Source organism: Hyla sarda, chromosome 4 (genome assembly GCF_029499605.1).
Source record: "Hyla sarda isolate aHylSar1 chromosome 4, aHylSar1.hap1, whole genome shotgun sequence".
In the NCBI taxonomy this organism is placed as follows: Eukaryota; Metazoa; Chordata; class Amphibia; order Anura; family Hylidae; genus Hyla; species Hyla sarda.
Genome location: NC_079192.1, coordinates 268541899 through 268566396, shown reverse-complemented (window position 1 = coordinate 268566396; position 24498 = coordinate 268541899). Strand labels below are relative to the sequence as shown.

Here is a 24498-nt window from a genome sequence, read left to right as displayed (position 1 = left end):
GGCACAGCTCTCGCAGGCTTCAGTGACATCGCGCCTGCTGGGGAACACCCACTTTCTCTAGCCGGGAGCTCACACAATGTGAGCAAGGGGAAAGGTATGATACAGAGCTTTTTGAAGCTCGGAAATTTTTTTTAAGGGCAGGAGGGGTGTTAGGAGTAGTTAGAGAATATAATCTGAGTTAGTTTAGAAAATGTGGTTTGATGACAGGTACTTTTTAAAGATCTTTTGTAATATGGTTGTTAAATTTTTTTGAATATTTAATAAAGGCTCCTGAAAATCCCACCTCTAGGGGTCCCCATACCTACTGGGACACTGACCAGTCTTGCAGCAGCATCAGGCTTTTCCATGATTCATGGACAAGAGATTACTCATGGACAAAGCTGCATGAGCAGACACACCAATCACCTTTCACCACCTCAACGTAGGGACACCCCCCCCCCCTTCCCCTGAGACGATTTCTAACACTGTGAGCTAATGAAAATTGGTTTTGTTATAATAAATATAGGTGATAGAGGCATAAAAATTTGATTTACATGGTTAGGATTAGGTACTGAGTAACATTTTATTATTTTTTTGTAGGATCTGGAGGTACGTTTTAATGGTATATTTAATGTATAATATAAAGAAATCATACTCACCCTGATAAAATTAGCATTTATATAGGTGCTTAATGCATCTCTTGGGTTCTTTGGTTTCAGATACACTCTGCTTACTGGATCTAAAGCAACAAAAATATTAAAGATACACTGAGAATAAAACACATGGCAGACATACCAATGCTAAATGTAGTTTTACTTCAGTTTATATATGACATATATTAAGCATTTATTATTATATGTACTGGTGTACATAGAGCAAAGGAGGCTCAGCACAGGGGAGAAGGCGTTGATAGGAAGATCCTGACCGGACGTTACCGTGCACCAGGGGCTTGGAAATGTCCCCCATGCACCAAGCAGGTCATTTTCGTGTACCGAAGAACTGGGATTGTGGCAAAAGGAGGCACTGGATGGGAACCAGTAAGTGTCATTGCTGACCGCACTCCAAGCCTGTACAACAGGTTAGTGTGGGTGATACTGATGACAGATTATCTTTAAACTTGAAATAGTGCTATATCTAACAGATAGTCTGAACCCCTTCTGTCTACAAACCCTTGGACACTGCCAGGATACCTGTCTCATGGCTTTAATGGCCTCTCCTGTATCTTTTTACATGTTGAACATATACATTTTTGTTCACAGTTCTACATGACTTTAAGAGGAAAGATTTTCTACAGAAGAGTTATATAACTGTAGAATTGTGACCTCTGCTGGATGAATGCAGCAACCTCAACAGAACTGCTTTTCCTGTTTGCCAATAAAGTATACATAACTAACGGACGGTCAATTATTATTCTCATTAACATTATGAATTTTGGTCCTCTTATGAATCTTGGAATAACGTACATGTGCAGTATATACTGTATTTTCTTAGATGCCTCAGATTAAAAGGAGGTACCAACATGCTATGGACAGCCTGTTCTACCTCATCTCTGAGATGTCCATAGGATTAAAGTGGTAGTCCAGCCTAAGATTACATACCACAGGTAGATGGGAAGCTGAAAACAGACTTGCTGGCTGTTTTACACAATTTACTTTACTCCTATTAATTTTAATGGTAGTTGCCTGAAAAGCAACCTGCATAGTGGATACAAAATGTACACTGATACAGAATGTTCACTAATACAGGGTATAATGGTGGTTCCAACAGTGAATAAATTCACACAGTTTACATGCATTAACTGGTAACAGGTAAAATCAGATCCAGATGGTATACTATGCACATGCATATTGATGTGTGTACTACCACATTTTTTTTGTTATCACTTAACTCTCATGTATCATTAATTTTGGCACTTATTCTCAATTCATTACACATGGTTCCAGGATGACCATTGTAAGCTAAATCCAAGCTTCTATGAAAAAAAAAAAGCAATTGGTTCTAAAGCCCCCAAAATGTCAACCAATAAAAACATAAAAAAGTGAATAATTAATACAGATAAAGCAAACCCCCTACATATAAAAGTAAAAAAAAGTTGATGAAATCTGTAAATCGTTAAATACTGTCCTTCTTATATTCAGGACAGGAGTTTCCTCAGGGAACAGGAACACACAGTGTACCTGAAACATAACACTGGCCCTCATTTACTTAGAAAATCATGTTGTAAGTCTATCTTGCTTTCTTACCCGACTGCTTTTTTCCCCTGGTATTTATTATTATGTCGCATCCTGTTTGTCGCACGTGGGTTTTGTTGGTTTTGGCTTCCAACTCCTCTGAGTTGTCGGGAAAAAATCCACAACAATTCAACAAATTCGGGTTGGAAACCTTTATAAATACGTGGAAAAGCTCAGAAATGTCGGGTTACGCCCCTTTTTCGGGTTTGGGAGAATCCACATTGGGTCCGTCAGGAAAAAATGTCGCATCGTGTCGCAGACTGGCGCACGATGTCTGCGACATGTCGCAGACAAAGATGCGCCCAAAAATCCTGACAAAACAAGTCGGGCTTAGAATAGTAAATGAGGGCCATTGTGTTCAAAGGAGCTTCCAGTCCTGGCACAGGAAAACAGAAGTGCAGTACATGTAGTACTGTACTATATAGTAGAGAGGCGCTACTAGACACCCAATCAGTGCAAGCACTTTAGTAAGGCTGCATTCACACAATGTTTTTGCAATAGAGTTCCCGTATATGTTTTCAATTTGAAAGCCGTACAGAACCATATTGAAAACCATATGCCAAACGATGCATTCAGTTGTGTACTTTTTGCGCCTTGTACGGTTTTGTCCTTTTTTTTCCCCCGTACCCCCGGTTCCATCCGGTTTGCACAATATGGTTTGAGTATGCACATATGCAGTACACACCGAATGGAATGAAAGGTTAAAAATGTATACTTAAAAAAAAACAAAAAAACGGATGCAACCGGACACCATTTTTCAAACCGTATTTAGTTTAAAATTTGTACCCAAAAACGTGAAAATGCCCAACCTGATTGGTCAGATCTTCCAGCTGTTCACACTTGATGTAGCTGCTGTCACCATGCTGTGGTCTGGAGAAAAAAACATCACTTTCCCTCCCTTTGGTTGAATAGACATGGGTCAGAACTACTGCAAAATTTACTAGCAGATCTGCAGCCACAGCTGCTCATTATATGGTAAATTTGTCATAAATATACAAATATATCTGAACAATTCCACTCATCTCTTTATTGTTGCTTGGCATTTTAAGATACAATTGACGTTCCATCTACCTAAATAACTTACTTGGTAAAATAGTTTTGTAACGGTTTTTGGTTCCATGACTTGGAATGTCAATTTCTTTGGGATCCATGAAATTCATTGGTATTTCCTGATAAAGACAAAAACCATGACATGAAGTGAGCACCGCTTACACCATCCTGTGAACATTTCATATTATCAGTCATGTCGATCGAGCTTTCTCGCTTACTGTTTGGTTTAAACATGTGGAAATAGAAGAAAGACGATACCCAGCACTCACCAGTAATTCACAGTGAAGATTTATTATGCCATAGTGTAGTACAAGGACACGTTTCGGCGTGGGAGCCTTCCTCAGCTGTCTGCCTGAGGCATAATAAATCTTCACTGTGAATTACTGGTGAGTGCTGGGTATCGTCTTTCTTCTACCTGTGGCTTTACCCTACCTCGTGCACCACCGAAGATTCCATGGAAGTGCCGACATATCCCTATATTAAACTTGTGGAAATGTCTAGCCAGGCTTCTATGACTATTGTTAACTGAGAACAACAATTTATTGTTTAAAGAGCCCAAAATTCTAAACTGAAATTAAAAGTTCACAAACCCATACTTGTAGTGAACTGTGCGGTTATATTGTGGGGGGCACTAACATGCCAGCTCCCATAGCCTTGACATTATGTATTATACAACACAGTTTCTGAAGAATTTACAAAACTCAACCTTTTTCATTTGACTAGGTTGCCAAAGATACAAAAACATTCTAAAAAATGCATTTATTGTATACAACTGAGATTTTCCCAGGGATATGCAGCATTTCTATATGTGTATACAAGCCTTTACTACTCCCAAGCTCTTCTAGTTCACTTGACACATCCTGCTCCACTGAACCATTATCCATAGCTAAGGGGTAGATGGGAACGTGTGTCATGAAGATTGACTGCCTATGTGAGGCATACCAGTATTGTATATCCTATCTAAAGAATTATGATCAGATCCATTTGGAACTGGCCTGAGCCACATAGAATAAACTGATCTAGTTTAAAGTTTTTTGTGAATTCCTAAAAAAATGTATATTATCATCAGGACATTTTATTGTATTACCTTCCAAATTCTTAATGTGAAGGTTCAGTGTTACAAGCAGGTCCGGACTGGCCATTGGGCGCACCAGGCGTTTGCCCAGTGGGCCAGGCCGTATGCCGTATGTTTTCAATAAAACAAATGCGGCCCTTGCTGCTCCCTCTGGCGTTTGCGAGGCCCACTTCTAAGATCCCACTTAAGGGGGCCTTGCTCCTAGCCGTGCTCCCGGCCCCAAGAACTCCTGAGTTAGCCGGGGCAAGTACACTGTTGCTTTAAAAGCAGCAGACGTCCATGCGCAGGCACGTCCTGATGTCACAGACGTGTCCCTGCCCAGCCGCTTCGAGCAGGAGGAGAATTGCTGGCGCTGCAGCCGGCTGATCCCCTCCTGCATAAGGTAATGAATAGTTAAAGAAGAGGGCAGAGTATTTAGGGCAGAAGGGGTCTGGAATGGGGGCAGAAAAGTTGAAAGGAGGTGGACTGGGGTGGCGGGGAGAGGGTGTGTGTTTTGAGGGTAGTTTATATGGGTATAAAAGTTGGAAGGACAACTGAGGGTCTGGGGGGGGGGGAGAAAGGGACAGAAGGGTCCAAGGGGGCACATAAGTTGGACAAAATTGGACAAAGGATGACTCAGGTATGGGGGGGGGAAGAGGGGGTCTGGGGGGGAAGAGTGGGTCATAGAGGTCTGGAAGGAAGAGAGGGTCAAAGATGTCTGAGTGGGAAGATGGGGGCAGAGAGGTCTGGGGGGAGAGGGGGCAGAGTGGTTTAGAGTGAGGGAGAAAAGAACCAGAGCCCGCCACAAGGCAGGATGGGCTTGCTGCGGCAGGCGACACCCAGGTCGCTACCCCGACACGGCTCGACCACACAGGTAGCTGAGCAGGTGAGGTAACGAAGGAAGAGGCAGTAGCGTTGTCGAACTTAGCAAAAGGTCAAGGCAGGCAAAGGTGTGTAGTCAAATAGACTGGTGACAGGTGTAGGACAGAATTATGGGCGCACTGGCCTTTTAAATTTTAGAGCTCCGGTACGGGTGTGCCCTAGGGGACGGGGACACGCGTGCTGGAGCTGAGACACAGCGGAGGCAGCAGCAGAGGAGTGCGTCCCACGATGCGAATGCCAGTCCCGCCGGCAGCCGGGGAGAGAGGGGCAATGCGCTCGTGGCCGGTGCATGCGGCCGAAGCGTGAAGTGTAACACCTTTAAAGGGATACTCCAGTGAAAAACTTTTTTTTTTTAAATCAACTGGGGCCACAAAGTTAAAATTTTCCCACCAGAGTACCCCTTTAAGACAAATTTACAGGATATGTTATGAATGTCTAATACATGTGAGTCTACCTGCCTCTAATGGCCAGAGGTTGACTGGAAGCTAATGGTTGAGCAGGCTGTTTTGAGCAGACTTATTTTGTGTATTTACCATCGACTTAAAGGGGTACTCCGCCCCTAGACATCTTATCTCCTATCCAAAGGAGAGGGGATAAGATGTCAGATCCTGGGGGTCCCGCCACTGGGGACCCCTGGGATCTCGCTGCAGCACCCCGCTGTCTTTACTGCACAGAGCAAACTCGCTCTGTGCGTAATGACGGGCAATACAGGGGCTGGAGCATTGTGACGTCACGGCTCTGCCCTCGTGACATCACAGCCTGCCCCCTTAATGAAGTCTATGGGAGGGGGCGTGGTGGCCACCACACCCCCTACCATAGACTTCTATTGAGGGGCGGGCCATGATGTCACGAGGGGTAGAGAAGTGACGTCAAAATGCTCCAGCCCCTGTATTGCCCGTCATTACGCACAGAGTGAGTTTGCTCTGTGCAGTAAAAGACAGCAGGGTGCTGCAGCGGTGGGACCCCCGCGATCTGACATCTTTTCCCCTATTCTTTGGATAGGAGATAAGATGTCTAGGGGTGGAGTACCCCATTAAACTGTATTCACATAAACAGAATTGCATCACAAAGTATGCTGTCTTCATAACTCATGGTGGATATATCATAAGTCCCAGATGGGAGATCCCCTTTATCACATCTATGATTTGCACTAAGGTAATCCAAAAGACTAAGGCCAGTTTGACATAGGTGTTATGGAGGCATATTTGCATCTGTGTTAAAGCAACAAGTCCCAGCCCTACCATGGAACCGATGGCCCCAACTAACAGGTGTATGTTTAGGTCATCAGATCCACAGACAGGCTGGGACATGTGTATGGATGCAAAAATGTTACCATAATGGCCCAGATTTATCAATCAGCCTGAAACCCTAATTGTCTGTTTTTTCAAATAGCAACTAATCACAGCTCAACTTTCACTTTAAAAAAGCTTGTTAAGATTCAAAAGTATAGCTGTGATTGGTTACTGTGGGAAAAAACAGACATTTAGGGTTTCAGGCAGATTGATAAATCTCTCCAAATATGTTTGTATGAAACTGGCCTAAAAAGATCAGGCTTCACATGCTCTGATTCCCTCTGGACTAAGGGTTTTAACTACATGGCAGTCATACAAAAAGCACAATTGTTAGTATAGATGAGAAACACACAGTATGACCATCAAGTTCAATAAGGGAAAGGAAAACTATAATTTGAGACAAATCTGATGGACTGGAGATGGTAAAAAATGTTGCAAAAAAATTATTGTTGTTGTAAAACTATTTCTTCTGTTGAATGTTTGCAGTCAAAATACTTTGTCAAACCCTATTTGTCAAGGTAACAGTGTGGGTATCCCAAACTTAGCTGTGACAGTGACACATACCATGAATTCTGTATGAAGCAAGTGGGAGCTTTGCACTACATCATGGAGCTTCTGTCTGCTCAGAACGCGGCTGGCTGTTTGGAGGTATTCAATGGCTACTTTCTCTCTTGGTGTTGGAGCCACGGTGAAAGGCTCCACCATTCCTAAACCACTCATATCCAACGTAAGGGAGACATTTGAACCTCTCCTTTAATAGAAGAGAACATATTATTGGTAAAACTAAGATCAGAATACAGAAATTTCATTCCTATTAATCTGTACTATACATGAGGTTGGTGCTTATCTACCGACACATCAATATAAACATGGTCATCAAGATAAAAAGTTATACATAGATATCAATATTCTAAAATATTCCATAGGGACACTGTTAATAAGATATAAGAGCATATCATTTGTAATATAGATTCAGAGTACAGATTACATAGCCTTTCTTTTACTATTGAACTTCTTTATAAATCTGTGTTGTTACTTACATTGTTACATAGTACGGCTGAAAAAAAAGACAAAGGTCAACACTTGATGTACTGGGTTGAAAATGACACCGGTATAAGATCCATCACATAAGGGGCACCAATGTCACCCAACAAACCCCTCTCATTGCAATAGGATCCTCTGGGCTCCTGACATTTCCAGGACAAAATAATGCTGTGTACTGCACTAATTTGCCTGGCAGCCATGGCAGGTTCTGCAACAGAGGCTTCTAATGCAACCTTTGCTGCAGATGTGAACAAAGCCTACATCTCTTTTGAGTACATAAAAATTGCAGTAAAGGTATAAATCATGCATATCTTATTTTTGTTGTCCACATTTTACAGCAAAATATCCTGGTAATATGTGTCCATGTCACGGCATATTAACATATCCTTAACAGTTGTTTAAATAACATATACTGTATATTCAGTAGGTCACATGATGATTAATCTCTTTCTATACTAATCATTACAGTAATATTTCCGCAGCTTTATAAACTCCACACACCCAGAGTGTTGAATTAGGTGCCATACGTGTATGTATATATGTATGTGTGAAAATTGCTGCTTTCATGAAATGAATGCCCTTTTAGGTTTGGAATGTCAGAAAAGGGAGTGACTTCCTCTCATGATGTCACCCCATAGTCTCCTATTGCTCTATGTCTGATGGCTGAAAAGTGATGAGTTCCAAATGACAATGGGAGGAAGACATTCATTAATAGGAGTGCTGCTCACTTTTGTTAATGTATAGCTTGATAACGAATAGTATAGCCCTGACATAGGCTATCATATCCTAATGGAAGAGTATCTCAATAAATAAATAACACAGTGATCCATTATCAATACAATTATTCCTTCATTCCTTCGCGGTTGTCCTAATATTCTGTTACAGATTACAACCTATTTCTGCTGACAACTGCAAGAGGCATTCCAGGAACACCAATATGTTATGGATTATGCAATGCTCTAATATTTTATATGAACAAAGTCGTAACAAAGCAAAACTTTTGTCATGCTGAGCCAACTAACATGCATCAATGTCTGTTGACCCCGTCACTGCTCGGTTCCTGCATACAGCCACTTTACTAGTGGCTCACACACCTGCTCCTGGCCTATTTAAATGACTGATTGTAGCTAATGCACCCCAGCCACGTAAAGGACACTTCCTGTATGCTCTGGGTCTGAGAAAAAAGGTCTATTTAGTTCCTGCTGTATGTAAAGGTGTCTGTTCTGTTTATTTCTGTTACCAACCCAACTTGTATACAGTAATTCACTGCATCAATCTGTCTGCTGCCCAAACTGATACCTACCTTCTATGTATGACCAAGCTTTCCCACCTACACTGACTACTCTTCCTTCCTTATGCCTCAGTACTGCATCCTAGTGTCTACTCTTTACCTCAGCCCTAGATAACTGAAACTACTCTGGAGGTCCACACCTCCTTGAACGGGATAAAAGGGTTATCCCATATATAGGGTATAACAACTGATTGCTGGGGGTCCAACCACTGGGACCCTCTCAATTTACTAGAACTGAGCTTTATTGTTCCCTGAGTGAATGGAGCAGCAATGTGCATGCTTGAAAATGGCCCCATTCATTCCCTATGGGACTTCGAAACATTGCTTAGCACTAAATTCAGCTACATTTAGAAGTCCCTGGATACTCTGGGGATAACTAAATCCCTGGTTTAGCCCTTGGTTCAATCAACTATTGATGTAACACCTTACTAAAATTGCCAAAATTGTGACGGAGTGAAAAATTCTAAGTATTGCATCGGGGCTCCTGTCCTAGTTACATCTCTGCTTGTCTAGATCAGCAGTTATGCCTTATTCCTCATACAATCTTCTCAATACAACACTTGATCCCAAAGCCTGAATGGTAGGCCTTCAATAATACAAAAAATCATCTGTGTGCATGTATCTCGAACACTCCAATGATAGGATTTAACTATACAGTATATGTAACTCTTTTATTTTAGAAGAGAAACATTTTATGATTACCATATATCTATCTTGTAATGGAACTATGTGGCAACATAGTAACATAGTTCATAAGGTTGAAAAAAGACCAGAGTCCATTGAGTTCAACCTATAACCCTTATTAGTCCCTAATGAGATGATCCAGAGGAAGGCAAAAACAAAACCTCATACTAGAGGTAAAAATTCCTTCCCGACTCCAAATATAGTGATCAGATAAATCCCTGGACCAATGTTCTGTCCCTATAAATCTATTATCCATAACCTGTAATGTTACTACTCTCCAAAAATGCATCCAGGCACCTTTTGAACTCTTATACAGAGTTCCCCATGACCACCTCCTCCAGGAGATAATTCCACAGTCTCACTGCTCTTACAGTACAATAAAGTAAAGACCTCTTGAGCTTTTGAATGCTTTACCAAACTCAGCAGGTTACACTGAGCTAAGGAAACTCTCTAGAAAAGTATTTGTAGCCTAAGCTTCAAGCAATCAGTATCTAGGGAGGACAGGAATTGCTTTGTATCCTGTGGCGGAAAGCAGCTGACATAAGAGCAATTTCAGCTTTCCCTCTTTTAATCACACTTTCTTATGTATTGCCAACTAGTTCCCGTTTCTACCCTATGCAACCCTTTATGACACTTTGAGGGAAACGGACTGTTTAACATTGGATGCTTATTCAACCTCATCCTTTCCTGCAGATTAACTCACTGATCAAACCAATTTTTATCTCCATCACCATCAACCTTGCAGTGATCCAATTCCTCTTAGTTCTCTTTGTAGTTCTTAACCCATCAAGTACTTACTGTGCATAAAATGCCCGATAAAAGATAGAAAACAGCAAAATATTGATATTTCAGAATCTTTTAGTAAATAAAACATAAGCAAAGCTAACACTTTCAATAAATGTAAACATATTATGAAGGGTATACTGAATTAAAAAAAAAATATATTTCGCATACACACCCATATATATATATATATATATATATATATATATATATATATATTACATTTTTTATTTTATTTATTTTTTTTAAAGGGGAAAAACTGATTATCCACCAGTGCTATTCCAGGTCAAGGACCAGGTCTCTGCTAATGTTCACTTTCTGGTCCTATTTTCACACATGCTCAGCCAATCACTGACTACTGCAATGACCCACCAAACCCACCACCTGCTCCACCATGCAGATGACAAAGGTCCATGACAAAGGTCATCACTGGACTGAAAGTTAGGACTAGAAATATTCTTTCTGTTTACTCACGATACATTTAAGGTAAAGCAGCAATACAAACTCCTCTTTCTTGTGAAATACTCTGTTGAATAGTCTTTAGGCATTAAATTATCAGGGCCTACGACACCATTTCCTCTGCGGGAAGAGACTAATGCCTGGAGTGAGACCCTTGTGCTTATCTTGTATGTGTAGAGATATATAAAAGAGAAGGTAGTAAGAACATCAGAATGTACAGAAGATAAAAAAACAAATGGTGAATGCACAAGGCCAACATAATGGAGAAGTGGAACATAAGACCCTAGTGTAAAGGTAAAAAAAAGACAACGAGACATTGAATATGTTAGTAAAGGAGCATGCAAAGATGCATAACATATTGAAAATATAGGTGCACAAGTCAGAGTAAAGAAATATAGGGCAATGCACAACTTCATATGAAAGGATATAAAAGGCAGTTCTCTCTCAAAACGCTTTTTCAATGCCGCTTTTCCTTAACTCATTGCACTTAATTTACACACTGTCCACGGAGGCTGACATGTCCTGTAGAGTTAATATTTCACCATTTTCCTCTTTATAATCACAGGGAGGCTTACAGTGACAGGTAACACCAGTACATAGATAAGAGAGGATTTACCACCATTTATAATAGCTAATGGTCACAGTCACAACAAACGCCTTAACCCCCTCCCCAAACACACACCTCAGCACTAGCAGCAGTTATTTATGTAGCCAACATACTGAGCATCTTTCACATTACAATGAATGCAATTTATATAATACAGTCAACAACCTTGTAGTTTATAGCAAACAGACTGAGGTTTATAACTTTAATGAGTCAATAAGTAAACATAAGGGAAACCATTTTTAGATAAGTGGTAAAAAAGAGGGGTATGTCATCAAAGCAAACAAAATTATTATTTGCACTTACATGAAGAACTTAGCTTGGAGCACTCACCTCGGACTCAATACATGCAGCAGTACAACGTCTTTATTCAGGTTGCAGGTGAAGCGTACAGCAGGGAGGTGGAAAGATGAAATAAGGACGGGTGGGTTCAACCGGTGGGCGATGGTCCGTATCGCGCTCTTTGTGCTTCGTCAGGCCCCTTCCGGCAGGTGCACATCAGAAGGGGCCTGCCGGAAGGGGTCTGACGAAGCGCAAGGAGTGTGATACAGACCGTCGCCTACCGACTGAACCTACCCGTCCTTGTTTCATCTTTCCACCTCCCTGCTGTACGCTTCACCTGCAGCCTTAATAAAGATGTTGTACTGCTGCATGTATTGTGTCCAAGGTGAGTGCTTCAAGCTAAGTTCTTCTTGTAAGTGTATGCTCCCGTTGTGTCTCATTTGTGAGCACCATATGTAAGACACTATGGCAACCGAGGCTGTTCCTATCCTGTATTTAACAGGAAGATCCTTGGTGGCGTTTGAGTTGAGACTGTGCCAGGATATATGAATCCGTTTAAGGCATTTCTTAAAATTATTATTTGTATGATACAATTTTTCAATATATTTTCTGTAACAATTCCTGACATTAGGGACATATTCAAACTGAGTGTCATTTTTGTCCACTATTTACCATGTCTCACTCATACTTGTGTTTACACAAAAATTCTGGTGCAAAGTTAACACTACCTTTGGTATGATATGAAAATGTAATTTTAAACTATACTTATTTATTTTTGAATGGGGTCTGAACATTTGAATTGAAGGCATGTTTACCATTGCTGCTTTGCCGTACTGTCACAGTATCCCATGTGTTTTTGCAGCAGTAAAAATGGTGAGCTTTACTGTAAAAAACATACTGCAACAGTACCACAAAAAAATTCAATGTGTGACCACATGAACACGGCCTCAAAATAGCCAAATATTTAACTTATATCCTCATGATACAATTATATCTTTTTCAGCATGTGAAACATGGTGGGGGCATTTTGACTTTTTTGGCTTTTTAATATATGTGCTTTCACATACTTTTGGGATTCACATTCCCATGTTTTAGATGAATCTCCTTCGGTGGCCTTTTTTATGTATTTGCCTAGTTTTTTTTTTAATAAAAGGTTTCATATCTGCATTTCCAGTTTTTGTACCTGGTTTCTGGTAGAAGTTGATGCAGTGCTATTTTTTCATTGGTTACAGCTTGCAATTGATTCAAGCATTCCTCCCATATAAGCAGGAACAACTAATTCACATTTTCTAATATCACCTCCTTGAGCTTGTTTTCTCAAGTTGAGTTTTATTAGTAGTACTGATGCTTTTTTACCATGATTTTGCAAAATCGCTCTATAAAGTGAGCAATATTCCTAAAAAAGAACAACAACTTGGCAAAAATGAATGCAGTACCACAACAGAACTGCTAATGCGTTGCCACAAACACACCCTGAGCCATGTTTGAACCATAACCTGTATAAGGTCGATAATAATGCAATACTTGTATCTCACATTCTCATAACTTATGATCCACATTTTCCAGTGTGAATTTTAAGGTTGTGAAAGGCTTTCCGGACATGTGGAAGTTGTAGTTTTGCAACAGCTTGGAGGCACACTGTTTGGAAAACACTATTGTAGTGATTGACAGGCACCTTGAGGCTATGTTCACACATCAGAATTTCCATGTGGAATTCCAATGCAGAAAAGATTCCTCAGCAGGAGAATCCCATTGAATTCAAAATTCAATGGGATTCTGCTGCTCTGTGCACATAGTAGAATGTCCATGCCAGATGTTTCTGGCACGGAATCTCAAATTCATGTGTCTGGAGGAAGAATGGAAATGAGATGGCACATTCCCTAGCTCCGGCATGTCATGCCAGCGCCCACAGTCTGCAGAATGTCTAAGGATCTGGAAATTTTCCATGCAGACATTCTGACATGTGAAAAGAGCGAGCTCTCTGCTGCAGCCGGTAGCCCTGTGTGTCCGCTCATAGCGGCGGATTTCCAGCTTCGCATCTGTTACAAGCAGGAATTGTGTCTACAGTAAGAAATCCATCGCAATGACAGCTTTCTTTTGTGACAGCTGTCCGTGTATCCTCAGCATGAAAATACACTATGGATGCACTTCGTATGACTTAAAGTTTGATGGATTTGTCTTTATCAGACAAATCAGCCAAATCAATGCTGGGTGTAAAAATATGTACAAGTAAAAAATGAGGTTTGTCATTGTTTCTTACACACTTCTGTATTTAATTTATTATAGAACCAAACTCTTGGAAAAAGAGCAAAGCAGGCTTTCAGTGTCAAAAGTTCATACATGAAAGTGGCATGAACAATACAACTGACGTCCTCTTTTTTGTATAGTATGCAGTTGTGGTTTAGAGCACAGCATAAAAATGCTACTTAATATTCTTTTTTGGACTATTGACTATGTCACTGCCAAGTTATGAAAGAATGTGCATTGTGTTCAAAAATAAGCAGAAATATTATATGGAAAAAGTGCATTGTGTTTATAAATATTGCATTGTTAGAAAGGTTTCCTAGGTTCCAGACAGAAAACAATGCAATAAACACATACAAAAGCCACAAACCTAACAGTTCTCAAATATCGCCTACAGCAAAAGTGACAAACTCATGGACTGCTGCCAAAGTGTGAATGTCCGGGCATGAACATGATGTGAGCCTGTCTGGTAAAAGATCTGACACCCCTGCGTCACTGGCATGGAGTATCTACAACAGTACACGGACAACAATACACTTTATGAAAAGAATACCTCCAACATATGTCTGATACCGTATTGTTTTATACATTAGTACTGAAGCTAACAGAAAAGAAAAATCTTTGTATAAAAGTCATAGCCTTATTACAGCTCTGTACAAAGCAAAGCTTTAAAGGGGTACTCCGGTGCTTACACATCTTATCCCCTCTCCAAAGGATAGGGGATAAGATGCCTGATCGCGGGAATCCCGCAGCTGGGGACCCCTGTGATCATGCACGCGGCACCCCATTTGTAATCAGTCCCCGGAGCATGTTTGCTCCGGGACTGATTACCGGCGACCGCAGGGCCGGCAGCGTGTGACGTCACGCCCCTGTGTGACGTCACGCTCCACCCCTCAATGCAAGCCTACGGGACAGCTAGGCTTGCATTGAGGGGCGGAGCGTGATGTCACACGGGGCGGAGACGTGACGTCACACGCCGCTGACCCTGCGGTCTACCGTGATCAGACCCGGAGCGAACACGCTCCGGGGACTGATTACAATCGGGGTGCCGCGTGCATGATCACAGGCGTCCCCAGCTGCGGGACTCCTGCGATCAGGCATCTTATCCCCTATCCTTTGGATAGGGATAAGATGTGTAAGCACAGGAGTACCCCTTTAAAGGGGTATTCCAGGCAAAACCTTTTTTTATATATATCAACTGGCTCCGGAAAGTTAAACAGATTTGTAAATTAACAAAAGAAAGTGTGTGCAGCTCACAATCAGATGCTCGAGGTCAATGCGGTCAAAAGATCGATCCCCACTGATCAAAGTTAAAGCAAAAATATTTAAATATTTGAACCACACCTTAAGAGCATCACCCCACTGGATATGCAAAGAATATCAATTGGGAACAGCCAGTTTGAAACAAAATAACAAATTTATTAAAATACAATAAAAATATATTAATACAAACATAAAATATTCAATATTCATCAGAGCAATATTAGATGTTACATTAATCTGCCATTGGACCCTAATGGCAGAATATTTTATCCCTTGCAGCAATCGCATGATATTTAAAGTGCTAGCAAAATTGGATGCCGATAGTTCGGAATAAATTGTTAATCCGGCAGATGTAGTATAAATGAAAAATAAAATAAATAATCAATAATAAATAATTCAAGACTGTACTGTCCACACGTTATGGATGAAAAATTGTGCGCTACCTCACCGTAACAGCTGGTCCCGTATTGCAACGGGCCGAAGATGGTATGTCCCGTAAGGAGCTGTATAGCGGTGAGCGGGCAGTATGATCCTCCCATGCCTGTTGCGTATGGAGCTCCGGCAAGAGACTTTCAGGTGGGCGGTCAGACTGAATGCCTATTAGGCATTCAGGCATTCAGTCTGAACAGAGCGATAACTAAAACGCATTGCCTGAATCTGAGCCGATACTCTATAAATCTATTGAGCTGTTCACTGCACTTGCAGTAACAAGTCCATCCCACCAACCGGGTGTAGGATTGAAACTACAACACAATTCCACGTGTGCCCTGGCCTTGCAACAAAGAGAGGGGTCCGACATCGAGAGGGGTCCGACATTGAGACATAGAGGGGTCCGACCCCTTTAATGTGGCTGTGTGTATGGTAGCCACAGTCATGATAGACATTATGCTGCAAGCTAGTTGGGAGTAGTAGTCCTAACTAAACAGGTGTTCCCCTATGAACCCCACTGTCCCTATTGTCAAAAGAGTTGTTCCCGTAGTGCAAAGTGCAGGAATGAGACCTCTGGACGGTAGGATAACATTAAACAATTTTAGCAACATACTTTTCTATATTTTCTGTACTATGACCTATAACCCACACATACAGTACAGACCAAAAGTTTGGACACACCTTCTCATTCAGAGTTTTCTTTATTTATATGACTATGAAAATTGTAGATTCACACTGAAGGTATCAAAACTATGAATGAACACATGTGGAATTATAGACATAACAAAAAAGTGTGAAAATATGTCATATTCTAGGTTCTAGCCACCTTTGCTTTGATTACTGCTTTGCACACTCTTGACATTCTCTTGAGGAGCTTCAAGAGGTAGTCACCTGAAATGGTCTTCCAACAGTCTTGAAGGAGTTCCCAGAGATGCTTAGCACTTGTTGACCCTTTTTGCCTTCATTCTGCGGTCCAGCTCACCCCAAACCATCTCGATTGGGTTCAGGTCCGGTGACTGTGGAGGCCAGGTCATCTGGCACAGCACCCCATCACTCTCCTTGGTCAAATAGCCCTTACACAGCCTGGAGGTGTGTTTGGGGTCATTGTCCTGTTAAAAAATAAATGATGTCCAACTAAACGCAAACCGGATGGAATAGCATGCCGCTGCAAGATGCTGTGGTAGCCATGCTAGTTCAGTATGCCTTCAATTTTGAATAAATCCCCAACAGTGTCACCAGCAAAGCACCCCCACACCATCACACCTCCTCCTCCACACCAGCACACCTGTGAAGGGAAAACCATTTCAGGTGACTACCTCTTGAATCTCAACAAGAGAATGCCAAGAGTGTGCAAAGCAGTAATCAAAGCAAAAGGTGGCTACTTTGAAGAACCTAGAATATGACATATTTTCAGTTGTTTCACACTTTTTTGTTATGTATATAATTCCACATGTGTTAATTCATAGTTTTGATGCCTTCAATGTGAATCTACAATTTTCATAGTCATGAAAATAAAGAAAACTTTGAATGAGAAGGTGGGTCCAAACTTTTGGTCTTTGCTGTAAATAATTGCTTTTGTTTTGTGTTTTACATTTTTGCATTACATTTTTTACATACTAAGAATATAGAATTGTTTTAGCTTGCCTCAGGGCTACAAAAATACTACTGCAGTAAAATCCCAAAAAATACTTTTACTATATACTTCTACAATTTCACATTCAATTTGACATCATATCTTTAAATGATCACTGTTGTTTCAAGCAACAATTGGTAGCTTTTAACATATTTGTATTTCTCTTCATTTATAAAATAAATGACTACTTAGTCTAAAAAATCCCTAGCCATTAGGTGTTTCACTTCTTTTCAAACTGCTGGCCACTGCCTGTTGTTAGGCTTAGTTCATCTCTGGTAACACAGAGACTGAGGTGGAATACAGGAAGTGGTAGCAGGAAATGTTGTTTGCAGGAGAAATCTAGGACTGAGAGAATGCAATCTGAGCCTGTCTGCCTCTTCCAGGGGGTTTACACTCCAGTGGGGCTTCTGTGTTTGTGATCTCACGCCACACCCTAGTACACAGCTGTCACATCCCCTGCCATAAACATGAAGTGAAGGAGCTTGGCGTGAGTCATAAACATGGAAGCCCCAGGCTTTCATGTTCATGAACGCCGCAGCACCGAGCCAGAGATCACAGGGAGGCCCAGCAGCCGGACCCCCCATGATGAGACATGTTAACCCCTATCCTTTGAATAGGGGATAACATGTCTAAGGGCTGAGTACCCCTTGTGTTCTTTGTATGTACACAGTTCTATCTTCTGACTATAAACCCCTTTCCCTCCCTCCTAATAGTCTGCAACAGCAGTTCACTGCTTGGACCAGGGCTGCTTTTGTGTTATAACCCCTTCCTTGCTGTGATTCTGTTACTGTTTTCTGCTCATATGTCACCTCGCAAACACAGTACATTAATGACCACCTTCTTCCAACCACAACATGTCATCTATAGTAGTGTACTCATCCCCTAGTACAGTGCTAGCCTGTTTATTCCATTGTACTTCAGCACTATGTCATATCAGAGAGGAGAAGGTGCTGTCCTGTGATTGGCCTGAGAATTAAAGTAAAGGAAGTCCAGGTGTGAATACTGCTGGCAAACAGCCAAGCTCTGGTTTTGGCCCCTTAAATAGATAGAATGATAGATATGTACTATGGAGGGGACTCTCAGGGGCCCAAACAACACCAGTAATCACCAGTAATAAAAAATCACCTTACCATTACAGTGAAGGGTTAATGTAACCAAACCATGCAATTTTAAAATTCTTTTGAAACTACAAGTACACTTAAAATGTATTAATGTTGTCTTCAATTTGAATTTGAAGTAAAACCCCACAAATTCAATCATGTGCAGGGTGCATGTCACACAGATCCCAAATACAGTATCTACTGTACCACACTGCTCATGTTTCTCAGCTAGTACACACTAGCACAGATTTTTGGGACAGATTTGTTGGGCCAAATCATGGCATGATACAACATGTGCTATATTGTGAAGATAGTCACCCCTAGCATCTTATTGTAGACCACCCGTATGGGTCAGTGTACATTCTATAGATGTCTGCATAACCTTTTATTTAAGGGCTTCACTAACTTTAGAACTTTTAAGCATTAAGGCTGTTTTTACTAATCTATACTTGTTGAAGATAAATTCCATCCTGATTTACTGTTCCATGTTCTTCTCTGCTGGAAGCGTAAATAAAAAAGCTTCTATAAAATATCCTTGCTTTCTTATCACAAGCTGTCTCTGATGTATTAAATTGCCTAGGCAGCAGTTAGAAGGGTTTTGTTTAAAGCCTAGCCAAAAAGGAAGAGTAAAAGAAGGGTGGAGCCAGACATGTATAATCAACAGGGGACCGAACAGGGTTTCCTGTCACCTTGGGAACAGCATTGATTGGTAATGCTATTTCCTGTGTGTATAAAACACAACCAGTGGCAACTAAAGCAACAGGACAAAGTGCACGATAAGCAGCCGAGAAGCAACATACACACTGTACCTTTGTTTCAAGTCACAGAGCACTAATTATGGTCAAACAAACATCACAATACACTCGGTACTTGACCTCAACAACATGTGTTCTCCTCTCAATTCCAGCCTGAAGGTTCCTCTAAAGGTGTTCCGCAAGAAAATGTTCTAGTATAGTCATGAATGTCATAACAAACCCCAACATGGATTACAAAAAAAGGCCTATTTTAGCAGATTTGGGGGGAGATTTATCAAAGGATTTAGACTGGTTTTTCTTGTCTAAATTTGTCGCACAGAAAGTCGCAGTCTAAATATGTGCGACTTTTCCGCGACTTTTGCTCTAGAGGATTTTTAGAACATGATGCATGCAAGTCTCTTTTAGACTGAAATGTATTGAAAAATGCATTGGTGCTGAATTGATCAAAAGCGACTTTTCAGCGACAAGTTGCATACGCTGAAAGTACGCCGAAATGTCAGACCATGTTGGAGCAGGTTTAAATATAGACTAAAGCATAGAACATGCAGTCTGTGCACAGAATTTATCAAGAGCCGTGCGCCATTTGATAAATTAGGTGCACAATAGACCAGACTAACCCTCTGTAGTTTGGTCTATATTGATGCGGGACATAGACAACTTTGATAAATATCCCCCGAGGTCTTTATTTTGTAGCTCAAACAGTGGAATCCAAATAGAACGATTTATAACAAATGGTTGCAAAAAAACTAAAAATTCTATACAGTGCACTGCAAATATGCCTCAGAAAATATTCTTTGCAGCAATACACAAACTATGCAATCTGACATGTTATACTGGCTAAGGGATAAAAAGGTGGTCGCCCCAATAGGTATTATAGCCGCCACATAGGTATTATACATGAAAATGGTTGGTTGGGGGTCCAGCAGCTTCATTTCTTCATTGCATCCACTAAGAAGTGCTCCAATAGTCAACATGGGGATGGATATGAAGATTCATTGATTTCAATGGTTTTATGCCCCACATGTGCCATAGGATGCCACTGAAATGAATGGCTTTTCTAATCCCTTATACAATATAATAACATTTGCCATGACTATTCGATAAAGAGTTAATCTGTGATATGTTTATCAAGTACAGGAAGAACATTAGGTTGTGATCTTTGAAGTTTTAATGACGTCCTAGAGGAATATTCGCTCTTGAAACCACAAACCCCAAAAGTGACTGAAAACCCAAATGACTACCGTCTGCACTCACAAACTGGGCCACATAAAGGTAAGGAAAACACTTCAAACCGATTGGGAATTGTCTGCACTTTAATTATTACTTTGAAGTGCATCATAAATGGGACACATTTATGAATTATTTTTGTTGAGAGGACATATTCTTTATAAGATAAGGATACATGTATGTAGTGTATATTCAAATCCATTTCTTTTTTTTACATTTACTACATAACCATCCATTCAGCGCAATTTCTAGTTTATTTAAGACTGAGGAACTGTATTTTTTTTTCTAGAACATTCCTAGTGATGAAAGGGTATATGACAGGAATTGCAGCCATTTTTGCAAAACAGAGACAGGCAGCGTCTATCAGTCTAGAACATGTATCATAACAGCACTTTGAACAGAACCTGTCAGCATTCCTGGTCAGTCTGTATTAGTAATTTGTTCCCCATACAAAGAACTATTCTAGAACATCTTTTCTTAGAACTCTGGGCTGTTCTGATCCTTTGTTTTCAAAAGCGTGTGGGGGAGATTTATCAAAACCTGTGCAGAGGAAAAGAGGTGCAGTTGCCCTTAGCAACCAGTCATACTGCATCTTCATTTTTTTAAAAGGCCTCCTAAAAATGAATTAAAATGAACACTTCTTTCATTTTTCAGAGGCCTTTTCAAAAATGAAAGAAGCAATATGATTGGTTGTTATGGGCAACTGCTCCACAGTTTTGCTCCAAGTGTGCAGGGTTCTCAATTTATTCATACATTTCTAGGAGGAACAACATAGGAAAAGTACAACGCAGAGTTTAAAAAGAATGCAGCAGAATTGTTATTTTATGGTGAAACCAAATATTTACTAAAACAGAGAAGTCAGAAGCGGAAAAAACACAGCGTCTGTAAATTAGTATTACAAACCAGAGTTGAAAACTTAAAGGGGGCCCCCAGACTAGCTCTCACACTGGTGGACTTATGGTATCCATGTATTTTATGGACTGCGACTCATCAGAATTATCGCTGTGTCATTTTACATTTGAGATCATTACATGATCAGGCAACAGCTTCTTATGTAAATGTCTGGGTAGAGATAACCCCTTTAGGCTTCTGGGTCAATGATCAGATGTGGCTAGTTGTTTGAAGGTTTAAATTTTTAGGGCTAATGGGGGAGATGTATCAATGTTGTTGTTGGTAGACGTTTTTTGTAGATCATTTTGGTTGGTCTAAATTTGGAGCAATTTCTCCAAATTTATCAAACTTGTGCAAGCCCCATGATAAATTTCGTGCAATGGTCTAAATCTCCACAAAGTTCTATTTGTAGACCTGTTCTACACCTCACAGGAAAAGTGGTGTATCCTGGACGCTGGGATTTTGTTCTATTGTTTTTCAGGATTCCACTGAGGTTTTTTATTGTCCACCAGCAAAAACGCCTGAAAAACGGTCCCAGCTTTTCCTGCATTTTGGTAATTTTTCTTGGGGGAGATTTATCAAAAACTGTACAGAGGAAGAGTAGTTCAGTTGCCCATGGCAACCAATCAGATTGCTTCTTTAAAAAAATGAAAGGAGCAATCTGATAGGTTGCTATGGGCAACTGCACCGCTCTTCCTCTACACTGGTTTTGATTATTCTCCCCCCTTGTGTTTTTTCTTGCATTTTTGCTGGTGTGAAACAAACATTTTTGTACCCTGTGTGCATTTTTTTCACTGCAGGTACTACTCCATGGGTCGGATGCAGAGCGCCCGCCCCACAGAGTGTAAGGAGGTAAGGAGTGATGTATAGCATATACATATACAGGGTACAGAGCATCACTACTTACCTCCGCCCGCTGTATAGTATACAGGGGGCATAGTGTATCCATGTATACTATACAGGAGCCCAGCAAGGAAAGAGTTAACCCACACTGCAGTTCTGAGTTAAATCTTTGTGCGCTCTCCTGTATATACAGCCATCTATAGATGACTGTGTATACAGGATACAGTAGGCAGACAAGAACAATTGGAGGCTCCCTGTTACACACTGCAGTATGGGCGCACTCACCAGGTGAGATCGCAAATGATGTCCTAACCTTTTTTTTTTTCTCATTTCAGATACGTGAATGGGGAGGACTACGTCAGATTCAGTGTATTGCGATGATGACCAGCTTTTTTTAAATGTCAATAAAAGATTTAATGAGTGCTGTGTGGGAGTGTTTTTTTTTTTTTTAAATACATGTTTTTTCAATGTGTCGTGTTTTTTTAATTGAATTTTTCAGGCTTAGTAGTAGAAGCTGTCTTGTAGACGGAATCTATTACTAAGCCGGGCTTAGCGTTAGCCACGAAAACAGCTAGCGCTAACCCCCAATTATTACCCTGTTACCCGCCACAGGGTTGCTGGGAAGAGCCAGTACCAACAGGCCTGGAGTGTCAAAAATAGCGCTCCATGGCCTAGGCGGTAACTGGCTGGGGTTATTTAGGTTGGGGAGAGCCAGTAACAATGGTCCTCGCCCACCCTGGTAACGTCAGGCTGTTGCTGATTGGTTGGTATCTGACTGACACTGAAAATATGGGGAACCACACACTTTTTTTTATTACAAAAAAAACAACAACACATAGGGTTCCCCATATTTTCAGTGGGGCTAACACTAAGCCCAGCTTAGTAATAGATTCCGTCTACAAGACGGCTTCCACTACTAAGCCTGAAATTTCAATTATAAAAACACAACACATGAAATAAAAAATGTATTTAAAAAAACACTCCCCCACAGCCCTCGTTAACCCTTTCATTGACATTAAAAAATGCTAGTCATCATCACACTCCACCGAATCTCAGGTAGTCCTCTGCATTCACTTATCTGAAATGACAAGAAAATAAAAACACGAAAAATGGGTCAGTACATTTTTGGCGCTCTCCCCTGGGGAGAGCGCACATCATGCAGTGTGTTCCACTTTGTTGCTAAACTACAACTTCCATCATGGGGGCTGTAGGTAAACAACAGCTGGAGTCTCCCTGTTTGGGAACTCACTGCCAAAAAGGCTCTGTTCCCATTATGCAAAACGCATAATGAGAACAGAGCCATACTTATCACCCTGGCTTCAGGCCTGGACTGTGAATCTCCGCCCCCTAATGATGTCATCACTAGGGGGCAGGGGCTGAGAAGTTGCAAGGGGTCTCAAGAGTGAGACCCCTGAGATCCGTCAGTCTGCCCTTGGACTACTACTCCCATCATGGGAAATTTTGTGTCCCATGATGGGAGTAGATGTAGTACCGCAGTGCTGAGGGATGGCTCTTACACATCCCCCAGCTGTGAAACTGTATTGTGACTGTTAGGACTACTACTCCCATCATGGACAGACTCTGTCCATGATGGGAGTTGTAGTCCTTGGGCTGAAGGACAGATCGCAGCAGGTCATTCTCCAGAGACCCGCTGCGATCTGCATTTATTAATTTAAAAAGCCAGTGGCAACACTGCACTCCCCGCCGCCTCCTGTATACAGATGTCACGATTCATAATCCCCGCCGCCGGGAGAGGGGAGCTCTGATTAGTGGAAAGCTATTCACCACTATACACCAATCAGAGCTCCTGTCTTCTGGCGGGGATTATGAATTGTGACAGGTCTATACAGGGGAGCGAGTGGAGCCGCTTCTACAGTATGTAATTGTTATGTGTATTTCCTCACCACAGACTAATAGTGACCCCCTGTAAAGTGAGCGCTGGGACCGCTGTGTGATTGTCACACAGGTCCCCAGCGCAAGTGTCCGGCCCCACTGACCTTTATATGTTATAAATCTTTATGATACACACTGCCCATCCTCCTTTTCATTCTTCTGATACCGGAGACGCGCGGCTTCTGCTTTCACTATAGTCAGAGCGCCCCCTGCCGTTGTCTGGCCCCAGCCCTGTGCAGTGTGGAGGCAGGGAGGGGGCGCTCTGTCTATAGACTATGAAACAAGCCGCTCGTCTCCGGCATCAGAAGAAAGAAGAGGAGGTGTAGTGCAGTGTGTATCATGAAGATTTACAACATGTAAAGGTCAGTGGGGCCGGACACTTGCGCTGGGGACCTGTCAATCACACAGCGGTCCCAGCGCTCACTATAGAAGGGGTCAGTATTAGTCTGTGGTGGGGAAATACACATAACAATTATATACTGTAGAAGCGGCTCCACTCGCTCCCCTGTATAGACCTGTCACAATTCATAATCCCCGCCAGAAGACAGGAGCTCTGATTGGTGTATAGTGGTGAATAGCTTTCCA

General features: G+C 41.4%; 1 protein-coding gene across 2 annotated transcripts in view; it reads right to left on the bottom strand.

Annotated features, from left to right (window-relative positions):
- PTPRR (protein tyrosine phosphatase receptor type R) overlaps positions 1-24498 on the bottom strand; it is a 182217-nt gene that overhangs the window by 37740 nt on the left and 119979 nt on the right. For both annotated transcript variants that reach the window (XM_056574125.1, XM_056574126.1), the window contains exons 8-10: positions 7053-7239; positions 3295-3379; positions 639-718 (exon numbers count right to left, since the gene is read on the bottom strand). In XM_056574125.1, coding sequence (XP_056430100.1) covers positions 639-718; positions 3295-3379; positions 7053-7239 — 352 coding nt within the window. The remainder of the gene's footprint in view (positions 1-638; positions 719-3294; positions 3380-7052; positions 7240-24498) is intronic.